The sequence below is a fragment of the Haemaphysalis longicornis genome, unplaced genomic scaffold (assembly GCF_048455015.1).
Source record: "Haemaphysalis longicornis isolate Haplotype H1 unplaced genomic scaffold, Haemaphysalis longicornis Haplotype H1 scaffold_2, whole genome shotgun sequence".
NCBI lineage: Eukaryota > Metazoa > Arthropoda > Arachnida > Ixodida > Ixodidae > Haemaphysalis > Haemaphysalis longicornis.
In genome coordinates, this window is record NW_027526295.1 from 294,184,349 (window position 1) to 294,200,575 (window position 16,227).

A 16,227-nucleotide genomic window follows, 5' to 3' on the forward strand; every position below is an offset into this window, starting at 1 on the left:
TAAAATAAACCAGGGAAAATATCGGCGATATGCACTGAGCGCGTTGGTAGCAGCCAGATCAGGCGGCGGCCATGTTTGTTGCCACAGCGATGCCTAATCGTTCTCAGAAGGCTGTTTCTGCGAACCCGGACAGAAAGCGAATCGAGTTTTAGAAGCTATCGCTTGCTTTGTTTCAGTCTTTCTATTTGTGCCATTTCTGTGTTTGCGATTGACCGACGATAAAAGCGGTGACTGGGATGCGGGAGGCTTTTGTCCCCGAAGAAACTGACATGAGCATCAAAATCCGTGCCGTTGAGGCTCTTCTGGAGCAGTTTGGCGCAATTTTCGCCATTTTCGTGCTTTTGGAGCAGCTTGGCGCAAGAAAATGGAATTGTGTCAGAAAGGCGCAATATGCGCAGCTGTCTCACCCCTGCTTAGGAGCCAAACAAATAAAATTTTCCGCGACTCGGGGTGGGAAAGTGCAATTTTGAATCGATTTTGAAAGTAGATAACACAGAAACAGCCTTTCAATAGTTTTTTCTACCAGACAATCACAAGGTACGAACTGCACCACCTTTTTACAAATTCTTTTTAAATTCTTAGGCTCTATGCATAGATACCGTGTGGAGAGCCGTTGAAAATATCGAACAGAAAAACTAAGTAATTGTAACACATTTTTCTCATTGTGTGAACCCCGAAATTATTTTTGTAATCCCAGTCTTGGCTTTACGCACAAGTGTAGAGCCACGGAAAAAGTTGTGCGAAGCGAGGTGACAGTAGTTGCACCCCACCCACCTTCCCATTTCAAACCCCAAGGTGCACGCTCACTACGATAGTAATTTGAGCAACATTGGTGTGTTTAGCCACCTCCCTTTTGGCATTAAATTTCACTTAAGATAGATGACCCATTTATACTAGCGTGCAACAATAGCCCGTCCCGCTATCGGACACTGCTTGAACATTTTGCTGCGATGCAGCCTGCACGGGCACTTCTGCAGTGTCGATCGTCCCATTCCTGCCGCCCACAAGCTCGCCGTCAAAGGCAGCAATAACTCAGCGTTTTATAACACCGCAATGGGTCCGAAATTGCACTTCAAGAACGCACCGCGCCTCACACTCAAGGTCAAAACCCTGCGAATTCGCGGGCACCGTGTTGTTTTTGACGAACTCCCGTCCTGCGAGTCGCGCAGCTTCCCGCGACAGATCAAACGACTGAAGGTAAACCCAGCCACCCCCATAGCCAAAACCGAAACCACGGTAGAAATAGGCGAAGAGCGCTCTGCCTGCACCACGAGCAACTGCTTCGCCCGGCAGCCATGTTTTCCCTTCCGACTCGCCCAGCTTCGCACTCTTGTTCAATATGTTTCGACCGGCTTGGACTCATCTTTTTCACCTTTTCTTCGTTATCCCCGCTTTTGCACCAATACGCTGATTGCCGCCTCCTCGCCTTCTCAGTCAGACACTCTTTCATTCCTCCTGCCATTGCCTGCGTGGCTGGACCGCTGCCGTTGTCCCGTGGACCGGGCAACAAACAGCGCCGTGCGGCTCCTGAAGGATTGCCTTCTTGTGGCGTGTGTTGACGCAAGCCCCTTCAGACGCCACCATTCCCTCTTCTTGCAAGAACTGCGCATTGCTGAGCAGATGACTGAGCTTGTCTGGCAAGTGATGTTGCCCAGACTCCCGAAGAAGCCCCCTCACACAAGGCCAGTGGCAAGGTTCCTGTTGTGGGAGTCGCTGTTGTTCCCGACAGAGCTACGAGCATTTTGCAGCTCGGCCCGAAGTTCTGCCTTGAACCGAAGATGGGTCGCACCCGCATGGTCGCACCCCTGCGAAGCATTGCTTCAAAAGCAAATGAAGGAGAAGTGGACCGGTGCACCTCAGAGGGAATTGACGCGCTGCCAAGCAGCGGAAAAAGCAAGGGGAGAGTCAACTCGGATAAAGTGGCCTGCTTACTTTGCGACGAGGGACTCAAGCTTACGCAGTCAGACAAGGAGGGGGGTTTTGTTGTGCTCAAAGCCGACACGTATCGTCTGAAGGCGGAGGCCGCTACTGCTGACAACTTCCGTAGGGTTGAAGACCGTATCACTAGGAAGGTCCGAGCCAAGGCCATCAAATTATTTATTTATTTATTTAAAATACCTTACAGGCCCCTGTTCAGGGCATTGAGTAAGGGGGGGTAACAAAGGAAAGAGTTACTGATCATTCATCACAAAATCACGAGTTAAAAAAAACATCAGAACAACTTATGACGACAAGGTTCGCAATACACGTGCAAGTTCGAAAACGATAACAGGAAAAGGAAAAGTCAATATCATATCGCACACACGTAAACTGCGCACAAACATTGCAAGTATACTGAACACTAACACGCTAGTAGGTAAACTGGAGAACAACCAAAGATACCCAAATATGCGCAGACGGAGTGCACCAATCAGTTTCTGCAGTCTCGAGTATCAACAACGGAAAGATAACAGGAAAAAACGCAGAACATACTCGCACGCGTAAAGAGACATTTCCAGCATGAAATGTTCGTACTCAGCCACAAAGTGCGACACTGGTAAAAAAAAAAAAGGAAAAAAAAAGAAAGGCCAAGCTAAGACAGATGGTTTGGGCTGCCAGCAGAAAAAAAAAAAAAAAAAGAAGATTAAAAAAGGGATACAACACATGGCAGAAAAAAAAAAAAGCGAAAACAGTGGTAAGACCTTATTGTAAAAAGAGAGTGAGCAGTAATTGACGGAAAGAACTGTTGTCTGATACTGATGCGATGTTGTCTGGAAGATCATTCCACAAACGTATGGGGCGAGGAAGAGCAGATGAGTTGAACGAATCAGTTGAGCCATATAACCGCGTGAAACTGAGGTGATTATGCAACCTACGTGAAGTAATGGAAGGAACATCAAGGTGAAGTGGGGTTTGTCTATTGCTGTATACGTATTTGTGAAAGAGGCAGAGAAGCGAAATGTCCCGGCGAGTGCTGAGCGGTTGATGTGAAAGGTTGTGCTTAATTTGAGTAACGCTGCTGTGATAGTCATGATTGCGTGAAATGAAACGGGCCGCCCTATTCTGAATCGCTTCTAGCATATTAATTAAGTAGTTGTGGCGAGGGGACCACATAGAAGTGGCAAATTCTAGCTGGGGGCAGACGAAGGTTTGATACGCTAGTTGACGGACGCGAGTTGGACAGCTATGTGGGCGGACGAAGGTTTGATACGCTAGTTGACGGACGTGAGTTGGACAGCTATGTAAATTACGGCGAAGATATCCTAAAGATTTGGAAGCTTTTGTGCTTATGGTGGCAATGTGGTGAGACCAGGAGAGATTGGGAGTGAGATAGATTCCAAGGTACTTATATAGGAAGATGCCTGCGACAGTGGGTGGTTACTGATAGTATAGCGATAGTTATAAATGTTTTGCTTGCGCGTAAAGGAGATTAGTTTGCATTTTTCCTTATTCAGTGACATTAGCCATTTTTTACACCAGTCATTAATTTGATGAAGGTCGTTTTGCAGTGCTAATTGGTCGTCGAGGGAGTATATAGGACGACATATTATGCAATCGTCTGCAAAAATTCGCATGCAGGATGAAACGTTACTTGGCAGATCATTTATATAGATTAAGAACAATAGAGGGCCGAGAACGCACCCTTGTGGTACGCCAGAAGTTACGGGGGAAAGAGAGGAGGGGGAATTGTTAATAACAGTGAACTGCTGACGAAATAAAAGAAAGTTACGAAGCCAAGATAGGGTTAAAGAGTTCAATCGGAGGGCAGATAATTTAGAAATTAAATGGGCTACACGATCGAAAGCTTTGGAAAAATCAAGAAAAATACAGTCAGTCTGAAGGTTATTGTTCATGTTGGAGTGCAATTCTGTTTGTTAGTTCTAGCAGCTGCGTTTCGCAAGAGAAACGCAGCTGCTAGATAATTGTGCGAGAGTGCTGGACTAACGGGACTTGCGGGTTCTGTAAAAAACAGCAAGACCCCGACCCTCGCGCCATTTTTCACGGCAAAAACGCGCAAGACTGAGTGCCCTTTCAGGGCTATAGTCACTGAGTGTGGGGCCTGGCAGCGGTGCTTCGGTGTGTACCTACAACGGTCGTTGTCTGTGCTCACGCTCGTAGAGCCTTTTCTCGTATGGAGCCTGGTTGAGGTGACCGAGTACCTGAAAACGACCGAACCAGTAGGTTGAGTGCATTTTCCATAGACACCAAGGATTTGTTCTACTCTCTGCCCCACTTGGACTTACTCCAGGCCGTAAGCAACCGCATTGACATCTATGGCTCGGTCAGGTTCCAGAACCATTGCGGCACAAGCGTCGACCGAGTGATGAAGCTCCTTGCCTTCCACCCAGATTCTTCACTCATGGAGCCTGCATGTGCAGAAGACTGGCGTCTGCACCGGATCCTGCCTGACCCCGCTGCTCAGTGACCTTCTGCTGGCAAGGAAGCTGAAAGGGGAGTTGAGTGCCACCAATGCAACGAAGGTTTTTAGGTACGTCGACAATTTTTTGGTCCTTTACGAGCGTCCAGATGGTGTGCAAGATGTTGACCACATCTGCGGCATTTTCGAGTCGACCTTGTGTGGCTTGGTTTTAACAAGGGAACTACCCATCAACGCCGATTCTCGGATTTAGTTCTGCACCTTCACGCACATCACGCTGTTGGCAGTATTCCCCCCGCTCTCAGAAGAGCCTGCTGCCATGTTCATCGGCTCACTCAAAAGTGGTTAAGCGAGGAATCGCCCAAAGCGCCTTGCGGATTGCCCTACACCGAAGTTGCCACCACCTTGTATCAGAGAGCTTCAAAGCACAACACTCGCGACTCAGAGGCGGGCTTCCTCGAGCAGTAGGTCAAAAGTCTCGCAAGAGTCTTTCTGAAGGAGATCCGGGAAGGCAGGTCTGAGAAAACCCGCAACAAAAAAAAAAAGTCACCGTCATCCCATACTTGCACCGGGTGTCACACAAGCTTATGAAAACTGGAAGGAACGCTGGTGTCAGAGTGTTTTTTTCTGCCCCCAATAAGCTTTCGAAACTCTGCAGAAAGGTCAACAACAATGACCGTAGCTTGGGACGTTGCAACGTCAAGCATAAGTGCCTCTACACGGAATGCAGTCTCTCTGTGGCGTACAATGTCCCACTGTCCTGCGGGAAGTCCTATGTAGAACAGACGGGGCGAAGCGTCAACGATCACCTACGTGAGCATGCTAATTCACTCAAGACGTTCCAGGGGAGCAACCTCGCTACTCATTGCGGAAAACATGGCTGCCTGCCTGAGCTCGACCACACCTCGATTGTGACCACGTACCCGGATCAGCGCACACGTGAAATCGCATCGGCGTTCACAATCTATAAAATGCAGGACTCGTGTGTAAGCATGCCGTCAATCTCGCTGCATGCAAAAGAGATAAGTTATTTGGGTGACGTGGCTGCGGAGGGTGACACCTCTGTTTAACAATCTTATTGTAACCTTAGTTTGCCTTTCTTGTTTTGCTTGTGCTCTTGCTTTTTCGTATATATTTCGTAGTTTCTTTCAATAAAATTTAGTCGTCAGTCAGCGCCCGTCCTTGTCAGCTTTCTCGTCCTGTCCCTTGCGCTGTTTCTAATCATGAATCCCTACCGACTCGCCCAGCTTCGCACTCTAGTTCAACATGTTTTCCAGTATTCACCCCACCAAGATGGCGGCGCCAAGTAATGTCGTTCCGGACATAGTTTGTCGCCTCAGTACACATAAGTTCTTTTTTCTACAGGACTTTGCAATGGTTGTCGATGGGAGAATTTTAAACTCACAGAACATAACACACGCAACCCTACATTGTGACTATTATGCCGTCAGTAAGCATTTTCCCCCACAGAAACTGACGGGAGCGTTAAAATCCTTGGCTCTAAGACTGTTTTGGAGCAGCCTGGCGCAGGAAAACTATTTTGTATCAAGACTGCCCAATATGCGCAGCTGTCTCACCCCTGCAAGAGTGTCATTCGGGTTACACCTGCAGCTCTGGCTACGTGCCCGAAGTAATCAGTGACGGCGCACACACATGGTTGCCCACATGCGTGCCACGCCAGTGAATACAACCTATATATTTTGTAAATAAGTACTGCCTACAAACTTTTCAAGTTTTACCGCACTTTTCGCAACTTCCTTCTCTTTGCTGACGGGAACCAGCGTTACGAACCCTTGGTCCTCCTTGAAACCCGCATATAGCCGCACAACAGATCATGGGCTGTACCTGCAGACCTCTGGTCTGAACCCCTTGCTGAGTGTGGCTCGAGTGGATCAACCACGGGAGAAGCCAAACTTTACCTTTTCTAACTGCACCCCTTTACCAACCCTACGGCACAGCGGTGCCCAGAAAACAAATTAGGGTACTGAAGCCTTTCCTTTTCGGCAATTGCTAGTCGCTGCCGATTACACACACTGAAACCATTAAGATAAGTCTACAGCAATTCTCGATGTGCTGTTGTAAACTAATCTGCATTCCATGTTCAGAACAAATGTCACAGCAACACAGTTTTTTCCCCTTTTACTGCAGGTCACAAAAAGTGAAAAAAAAATTTGTTGGACCATCTCAAAACAGGGGCAGTCATTTTGACTTATTATAGTGGCCACCTCACAATTATGTTGAAAATAAAAAGGGCATAGCAGCACAAATATACGCTGCTAAAGTTCCAAAGGTGAAATTATGTTATGCCCCATATTATTCGAAGAAAGCACGCCACTGTCATTGCAACTGCACATCAACAAGAATGCTGGGTGAAAGCACACAAAGCTGGCGCTGAAGTTGCATGTGGCCCTTCCCCCCCTTCAAGTGCGACACCAGCCGCATCCGAAGAAGAGCCCTGTCGGCCTCTTCCCAGAGTGGGCACGGCTTTCGGTTCATGCTCGCCGCAGTGCCTGTGGGCCGGTGCCACACTTGGGGGCTTCCCAAGCTATCCTGCCACAGTGAAGCAAGACGCTGTCGTACGGCCTGTTCTCCTGCTCTACAGAGTGTAGTTTGCCGGCAACGTTGTTATGACAGGGTCTGGGCTTGTCAAGAAGGCTCGTGGTGCATACATGCAATGCACGAGGACTTTAATTTCCCATCGCGAACTCCATATTGTCAAGGTGTGCCACACTGACAGTCCCACCCACCCGCACACACAGATTTCGAGGCCACTTACCACAAAGCCAGCCAAGCCAAAAACGGCGATCCCCACAATTGCAAGAAAGGGCAGCAGGTAGCTGAATATGCTCTGGAAACTTTCAGGGTACAGCTTGACTTCGAAACTGCAACAAGAACAAAACAAGAGTGAGCTCGGACGCGGGTCCACAAAGCCACCCATGCCCGAGAGGGGGCTAGAGAACCTGCAGCCACTGTCCGAGCTGCACCTAGCGCACTGTCGGAAAACTGTGGCAGCCCAACAGCTTACTCGCTGTCCATCTGGCTGCCCACCCCCTCAATGGGGCAACGCAGCTCCTTTACTGTCACCAAATACCCGAGCCCTCCCATGACAATACACATATATTGTCACGTAGCCAAGGACGACGCAGGGTTCTTGGTAAAATAAAGTTTATTGGAGTGAAGTTGCGCTCCGCAATGAACTTAACAACAGGAAAGCACAAATATCGAGGAAGCAGTTAGTAGATTGACATGCACAGCTGGGCATCGGCAAATCGAATACCGCGTCGTCTGCCCCGTGAGCATTCATCTTTTCGCACGGCTGTTTCTGGAAATGTCAAATTATTTAGGTCTAGTGACGACAGGGCAAAACCCTCTCCTTACCAAACAACATAGCCCAAAAAGTAAGAATAAGAAAGAACTAAGAAATGAAGAGAAGGAAATGCACTTCACTTTGAAGACAGGTAAGACAGCCGGCGACAACACAAATAAGTAAACAGAACAGAAGGAACGGTACGTGGCAACAAGCATACGCAGAAAGCGTTGGAACCCGCCCGGCCACTCGAATCTGCCTCCCCGCTCGTTTGCAAATGTATCCCACCCCCAACGGCCTGTTTCACACAACCAGGGCTGCGATGTACTCACTCATCTTGGTACGTGTACCGCTTGAGCCGAATACCACTTTCTTCACTAACGATCACAGCATAGATGTTGAGGTCATCCGTGTCTTTCAGGCCGTTTGCTGACAAAAGAAAAAGGGCAGCCCGATGCAGCACAAGGCCCAACTTGTCGGCAGAAAGAGTCCTTTAACAAGAGCGTACCTTTGACAGGGTAGTACTTGGGCTCTGGAGTGATGCGTGTATCAAAGGGGCCGTTGTTGTGGGCTCTACGGTCGTAAATGACGGCCACGTCATAGCCTGCTTGCTGGGCATAGCGTGCCTGCAGACGAAAAAGGAAGAAGCGACTTCAGCATCACGACACGGAGGGTCAAGTCACGCAGCGACACCATGGTGACCACTTTGTTCAATACAGGTCACTAAACACCAGGCCATGCATTGGTTAGAGTTACGTTGGTATCGTTGAAGATTGCTTCTGCATGACACTATGACCGCCATCCGCAACAGCTTCGGAGGAGAACTTTGTTGGCACACAACAGCCAGTCCAATAGCGTGCCAGGAATGTTCAGCTGGCTACAACTCCGTCAATATTCAATTCTTTAATGAAATTATTGGAATCTGCGCTTGTGCTCCATAGTGTTTGTGGAGGGTGTATTTCAAAGGGACACAAGGGAATTTGTCAAACTTCTGCTCAGTGGCCGCAACAACCGCAGCAGCAACACAAAGCTACGTAGTGTGCACCATGATTGGACGCAAGTTTAAAAAAAGGCACACGCGCTTGCAGTTGCGTCAATGTTCTTTTTTTTCTGTAAGGAAAAGCTTCCATGGAATGTGCAAGCAACACAAAACTACGTAGTGTGCAACATGACTGGATGAAGTTCAGGTTTATAAAAATGCACATGCGCTTGCAGTTGTGTCAATGTTTGAACAGCCATGAGGATTGCGCGGAACGACGACACGAAGAGGAGACAACAGAACGGGCGCAGGACGAGTGCGCTCGTCCTGTTGTCTCCTCTTCGTGTCGTCGTTCCGCGCAATCCTCGTGGCTGTTCAAGTATCAGACCAACTAGCCCGTCAACAAATCTTGCTGAAGTGTCAATGTTCTTTTCTCTAAAGGAAAAGCTCCCATGGAATGTGCAACAAGCACGTGACAGAAGTGTTATTTTAAAGGGAAAAAAAAAACTGTGCTTAAAGGACCATACTATGACGAGAGACAGGACAGGTGCAGACTGACAGCTGTGGTTCTTGTGGCTTTTATGGTTGTCCCCATCAGTTTCTATTCCAAGCAACCACAGCCTGGCTACCAACGCCGCGCTTGTGCTGTGTTGCCAGCCTCCAGAATGGGTTGGATGGGCTTGCCAGCGCCAAGGGAGAAGTGACTTCAGTGGCTGAATGCCTGCCGCGTATCATCAGTGATGCTCACATGCGAGGAGGCATTTCTATCCACACCTTCAACGTTCACCTGCCTCACCTCTGTAGTACCTCCAAGTTCATAAAAGGCACCGATACCATGTTTGTCAGCGCCGTGGAGCTTTTTAACATTATGCAGCGAGGAATCTGGACCTGACTCGCTATGAAGTCACAAAAAATGCCACCAAAATGGGCGAGGAGGATGACGAATACAAAACAGCATTTTTTAATTAATTATTCTAGTAAACAGATTGGTGTAAATTCCCCCACAGTCGTGGAAACGAGGCCTAGGCACTCCAGACTTTAATCTGCACAAGTAACCTCATAGTGTTTCGAAGTCATCACTTCAGTGTCCTTTTTAAAGGTGCAAAGTCATTTGTATGCACTGTGAGATTACACGGGCCGGTTGTAGTCTGGGGTGTTTATGCCTTGTTGAAACAACTGTGGGTGCGCTTACACCAATTCATTCACAAAGAAAATTAAGAAGTTGTTTCATTTTCTCGCCAATTTCCTATGAAGCTTCCTATGCTGTGCATCTTTTTGGATTGGCTTGACTGCGCTGGCTGCATGGCTCGCCTACCGCAGCATTGGCAAAATCAGTCGGTTGGCCGGCAGCAGGTTATCATCGCCTTTCAAGCATGCAGTAGAAAGTGAGCCTCGAAAAGATCTGTGCCCACAAGAGTGTGGCTTTACTTTGCTATTTTGTAGACTGTATTAGGCTCACTAAAGAAAAAAAAGTCACGATAACTCCACACACGCACATACGTGATGCGTGCATTGGCTAACGACACCGCTTACTACGCTTCACTGGAGTTGTAAGCTGCATACTTCAGTGCGACTGGTACGCTTGTAGAAAATCTAAGGTCAATTAGAACAGCATACATGTTACGGAAGTAGTTGGCATTTAAAGTCAACCAAAGCTTCAACTGTAAAGCGTAAAATCAAGGTAAGAGAAGCTCGCACGGGGTGAACTAGCACACTACTGGTCTGCCGCACAACCACAAATTTGAAATGGCTTTTCCTGCCTTTAGGAATGCAGTCGCTGGTGATCAGCTATTTGTGGGTGCCAGGGGGAAGCTCGTTCTTCAGTACATTCTCAGCTAAGCAGCTTGAAATGTTGGACTTGACAGTGCAACATAAGTGGTAGGTCTTCAGCTGTTATTTCGACCACTCCCCTTCTGCCCTCATGGTACAATGCAACGGGAAGGCTGCATTGCACTATGCAGCTTCCAAACCTTGGCACCACAGATTTTCCTTTTCGAGTTGACTCTTTTGTTTGGGTAATGTTCACTACACCGCATAAACAGTTTTTCACCGCGAGTGAGTCGGCAGGCTGTGTGCAGAGAGACAATGGCGCGCTGTGGAGTGAGCATCAACATCTTGCAGGCACAGGGCCATATCAGCCGGCTGTCGCACTGGTGTGAGCACGCCTCTCGCGACACCGAAACGAGCTAGGCAAGCAGGAATGGGCTAGCGCAACGTCTCGCAGTTTAGCGACTCCGACGACACGGAGGGCATTTGGCCCCCCCGTACGCCTCAGCTGGCATTTTGGCCAGTGAACGGTGTGAGGTGTGTTCACCCTTGGCAGGCTTGTCCGACTCCTTCTGCCGATGGCACCACTGCAGAAGCGCAGTATTTCGATTCCTGGAGTATTGAGAATGTGGGACCAGACAACACCGGAAGCCAAGCATATCGTAGCAGGACACCGAAACTGACATGGAAGACCACAAAAAACTGCATTGTTGCTGATATAACTTCAGTTTACCCTTAAATTGCTTGTTGCTGATATAACTTCAGTTTAAACTTAAAAAAAAAGAAAAAGAAAAGAGACATTGGCACAATTGCAAATGGATACACGTCAAACATTAAAACTAAGACATCGCGCCAAATTACACAGCGCGAAAAGCTCGCATAGTTTTATGTCACTGCTGTGGTAGTTGCGGCCACCGCAAACGGCAGTTGGCATTATTTCTTCTTCTGCCTTTGAAATTAAATACTGCATTAGGTCCCAAATAAACGATGAAAAGTGGAATATAGACATGAACAGACAAATTCCTTTCGGAGTCCTTTTAATGGTAAGTGTTCTTAGGCTAGCTGCCGAAGATTTAGCGGTCATGAAGTGTGAAGTACCGGCAGTGAAGCCTCGAGAAAAGGTGGACTGGCCGCCGACTGGGCGGGACGTGTGAGAGGAGGTTAACATTGACGGGGGGCGAGATTGATGGATGGTGGTGAGCAGCAATGAAGTACGCGCCATAGCTCACACATGCCACTCTCATGGCATGATTAGCACAAGGGTGATTGGCAGGCAAACATCGCCTTTTCAGCTGAGGAGCAGCCTGTTTAGTGCACGGCCTGATGTGCACGAACGCTGAGCTTCTAGGAGCTCCTTTTGCCCCGGCCCTAGTGGATTCTCTGAACTTGAAGGAGCCACTTGGGTCGCGACAGGACGCATGAGCGGGGCGAGCTCTTCGCCAAGATGGACTGGCACCTCGGGACGTGACCAACTGAGTCGCGCGGAGGTGTAGGTTTCGCAGTGCCAGTCCCTGCAAAATTTCCAATTTATTTCCGTGTTCCCCTTTTCAAAATAAAACAAGAAAAAAAAAAAAAAAAAGAAAAGCGGGGAACAACACCCGCACCAGCAAAGCTATGGCAGGTTTGCAGCCAATCAGATATAAATGAACAGGGGCTAGCGCCCAAAATGCAAATTAAAAAAAACAATAAAAAAAACAATTACCTAGTTGAATAAGAAAAACACCAAAATACATGAAAATCACAACACGAAGAGAGCACGGGAGCACTACACTGCAGTTTGAAGAGGTCGTAAACTCTAACACATACAACTGCTAGAGGCAGTATCCGCATTTCCGAATTCAGGCAGTCTGTCTCCACCACAGAGTCCGGCTGCAGAGAAGCTCACCCCGAAGAACAGCACCAACGCGATGATCTGAGGATGAGCACAAGCTGTCCACTTCAGCACAGGTAGCAACCACTCACAGCACCTTAAATTCCATTAGGAGAGGCCACAGACTAGAACTGACAATCACAGAGGCTCGCACTACACCCCCAAACAACACACATCGCTTCGGAGACCATTTCATAAGCGCGAAACGTCCGGCATGTTCTTGCTCACAAAATCGACAAGCTCGATGAGGATTTGCACGGCCCGAGAAATGTCCAGGGCTTGTCGCAGATGTGGAGGTTCCAGGGGCAAGCGGACGACATGTTTAAGTCAGGTTATAATCGAGGCTGTCCTTGTGCAGTCCCGGAGGTAGTGGCTCACTGAAGAGGCAAGCTGTCCACAAAAACATCTGTTTTCAGGGGCAAGTCGATCCTGTGGAAGTAGTGCGGGAAACGGCCATGTCCGGTAACTATGTGGGCAAGTCGTCTGGGCGGAGGAAAGCAGCGCGGTATAGCGAGCACGCTGGGAACCCAGCGAAACAACTCAGTGTCAGCGTTGTCGGTGTTCCATCGCTCCTGCCACTCTAACCGACCAGCCCTCAAAAATCTCTCCCTCACGATGTGCTTTGAAGTACGCGCTCCCACCTCTTCACCGATGGTCGCCGCAGCTTTGGCAACGAAGTCGGCAAGCTCGTTTCCCCACACCCCCTGAGTGTCCAGGAACGTGAAACAGGAAAACGGCAACAGAGGAAACGGCAACAGAGGAAACAAACAATCGATAGCTGTTCTGAATTTGGTGAATAGTGTCCGATGTGTTGAGGGAGTTTTCGAGAGCAAGGAGTAGGGATAAACAGTCAGTATAGACGAAAACAGTGCTCGAGGGCGTGTTATTTTGAAGGTAAAGGAATAGACGATGTAGAGGAACCGTTTCCGCATCATAGGAGCTTGTGGGAGGGCTAATCCGGAAGCGTTGGGTCGTTACTATAACGTCCGGAGCACTGAACACGACAAATGCGGCACCAGCAGATGTCGTGGTGAAGGAACCGTCCGTATATGCGTGTAACCCTGGACTTGTAAAGAGTTGTGAAGACGTTTGAGAGTCAATTCTGTTGTGCGGGATTCCCAAATGAAGAGCAGGATGACAGCACGTCCAGTCTAGAGGGCGGTCCACATCCGTTGGAGAAACACGTGTATTGGGTAAATCAACAGGCCGTTTAAGGTGAAACAAATTGAAAAGCCGCGTTTCAATGTCCAAAGGGATGGACAAAGGAAGTGAATTGGCCAACACCTCTAGCGCTGCGGTACGGGTGTTCTCGTGTAAGCGCCAGTCACTACAAAAAGCGGAGAGCGCATCAAGGAGTGAATCTTTGCCTTAAGCGAATAATGCTGCCGGTCACCCCACCATGCCGGTGCTGCATAAGTGATGGCTGGCAGAATATTACGGTGGTAGAGGAGCCGGAGGTGGTTTCGGTCTAAAAACGAGTGCAACCTCGCAAATGCGATGAGTGCACTACACATCTTTTCAACTCGGCCGCGCAGGTGATTCACGTGGGCAACGAATGTCAAGTGCCTGTCAAAGACAACTCCCAGTAGCTTTAATTCTGTGACCTGCTGCAATGTTGTTCCGCCCAGCTCGATTGCCGGCTTCCGCTGTGCTCCCCGCTCTCCCCTAGAAACCAGGAGGCACGTACATTTGGTGGGGCTGAGTTGCAGCTTAGCCATGCGTGTCCATTTTGACACTTGCTCAAGGGTCTCATTGGCAAGATGCTCAATGGCCCGCCGCGTCTTACCCTTGACTACAACGACCGTGTCGTCAGCGTAAGCTTGCAGGTGCACATCGGGCGACACAGGAAGGCAGGGTAGGTCGTGGATCACAATGTTCCAGAGTAGGGGACTGAGCGGCGAGCCTTGCGGGCTGCCTCTCACGGTTTGCGTCCGCTTGCACCCAGCATAACCATTGTAATGAACCACCCTGTGGTGCAAAAATGACTGGAGCAGGCTATAAATGTTCGAAGGGCACCCGTGTGTTCGCAAAAAGTGCAGCAAATACGGGTGCCAGATGGAATCAAATGCCCCCTTGAAATCCAAAGATATAAGGAGGACCAATGATCCTTCGTCACGCCAAGCCTGAAAACGCAAGCGTAGAGAGTGCAGTGTTGAGGTGGTATTTTCGCCTTGCTTAAAGGAGCCATGAAGAGAAAATGCAAGTTGGTTTTATTCGAAAGATTTCGTGTTTTATAGTGCCCCCAGCGCTTGTCCGGATACAAACGGTGCTTTATTCACTGAGAATTTAAACAATTTAGGTTAAAATTTTCATTTTCCCGCTCAATCGTGCGTTTTCGTGGTCCCAAGTGACATCACTGAAACCGACCGCTCTGCAGCCTAGAGTACCTTCATTCACGCATCCGCCGTACAGGGTAGAGACACGTATACGCTCGCGCCGCCATTTTTGGTTGCTCGCTCGCCGCCGAAGCAAGTCATTGTGTCAAAACCGCGCTAAAATTATCGCCGCAACGCGGTTTACTGAAGAAGCTTGAATCATATTGTCTGTTTCGCGTTGCTAGGTCTCGTGGGAAACGAAAAGAATAACGCGCTGAGCCCGTTGGCCCAATTGCGGCGGCACGGGACCGTTCGAAGGTTGTCTCCACCCTGTACAGCGGTGTTGGTTTGTTCCCGCGTTTCTTTACGTTCCGTAGCCCAGATGGCGCCACCATACCGTGGCAAGCGTTTGGTTTGTTTTTGCCCGCATTTAAACCTGGCTTGTTTTTGTTCTGGGAGAAAATATTCGTTCCCTGAAACAGTGCTCGCTCGACAAATGGGGTCACGTAAGACACCGTTGCTTGCGTCAATCGGCCAGTGTCGTCTGAGACAACCCCAAGCCCCGTAGTGCTGTGCAGCGAAACCAGGCATGCTGTGCGCAGTACGAACAGCAGAAAGCATCAGTACTTCTATGTTTACATGTGCTTTCGTAACTTCCACGGTTTGTCCCATCATTCTTATTGCTTTGTAAAGAATGTGCCCTAAATTTAAGCGCAAATCGCTCGTTCGTCTAGTTTGTAAGTTCTACCTAATTTGCGTCTGCTTCTGCCAGCCTCCGCCAATCGCAGAGCTTAGCCCATGTGACGACATAGGTTCTGTTGCGGGAAATGAGCTGGTGGGTCGCATGACCATTCCCGTTTTTCCTAATTATGTAGCTTATGTGAGCGAAGTTTACGTTAAAAGTGGTGTCAGTATGATTCTAACGAGACAATCTTTTGAATGAACCAAACTTGTGTTTTCTCTTCATGGCTCCTTTAAAGCCGTACTGGCTCACGTGAAGCAGACCCGACTCGTGTAGAAGTAAAGGCGTCCATTGAGCATGCGCTCTAGAAGCTTGCCAAGCAAGGACGAAATACAGATGGTCCTGTATGATGAAGGATCATCTGGAGGCCGGTTTGGCTTTAGCAGAAACGTCACCCTCGCTTCCTTCCACACTGACGGAAAATGACCAAGACTGAGGCACGCATTGAATAAGGTAAGCAGAAATGAAGAAGTTCGTCCGACCAGGAGGGTCAACATATTACCGGTTATGCCGTCGGGTCCAGGAGCTGATTTGAGATTTATATTTCGAGCAGCTGATCGAAGTTCATGCCAGGTGAAAGCATAGTCTTGAGATGTCTGAACGTACGGAACTTGTACAATCAGTGTCCTCAAAGCTCGATGAGCGAGGGTGTCATGTCGGTGGTCGTCAGCCGGCAGAAGAGTTCTAAATAGCAGGGCTGCAGATTCCGAGGTGGAGGAGGTAGTTGAATCGTCGGGAGAGCGGAGAGGGGGCAACACGGAAGGCGAAGTGAACTTTTGAAACGCAATTTTGAAAGGGACGCCAAATAAGTTCTTCTGGGATGTGTTGGTGAATTTTCTTCTAACAACTTCATTCTTGGCTTTCTCAATGTGACGCCTGTACTGACCTAG

General features: G+C 48.7%; 1 protein-coding gene across 4 annotated transcripts in view; it reads right to left on the reverse strand.

The window, feature by feature from the left end:
* Positions 1-16,227, reverse strand: part of Gzl (godzilla E3 ubiquitin protein ligase) — a 76,464-nt gene that overhangs the window by 18,351 nt on the left and 41,886 nt on the right. For all 4 annotated transcript variants that reach the window (XM_077700886.1, XM_077700883.1, XM_077700885.1 and 1 more), the window contains 3 exons: positions 8,173-8,290; positions 7,997-8,093; positions 7,134-7,239 (listed from right to left, as the gene is read on the reverse strand). In XM_077700886.1, coding sequence (XP_077557012.1) covers positions 7,134-7,239; positions 7,997-8,093; positions 8,173-8,290 — 321 coding nt within the window. The remainder of the gene's footprint in view (positions 1-7,133; positions 7,240-7,996; positions 8,094-8,172; positions 8,291-16,227) is intronic.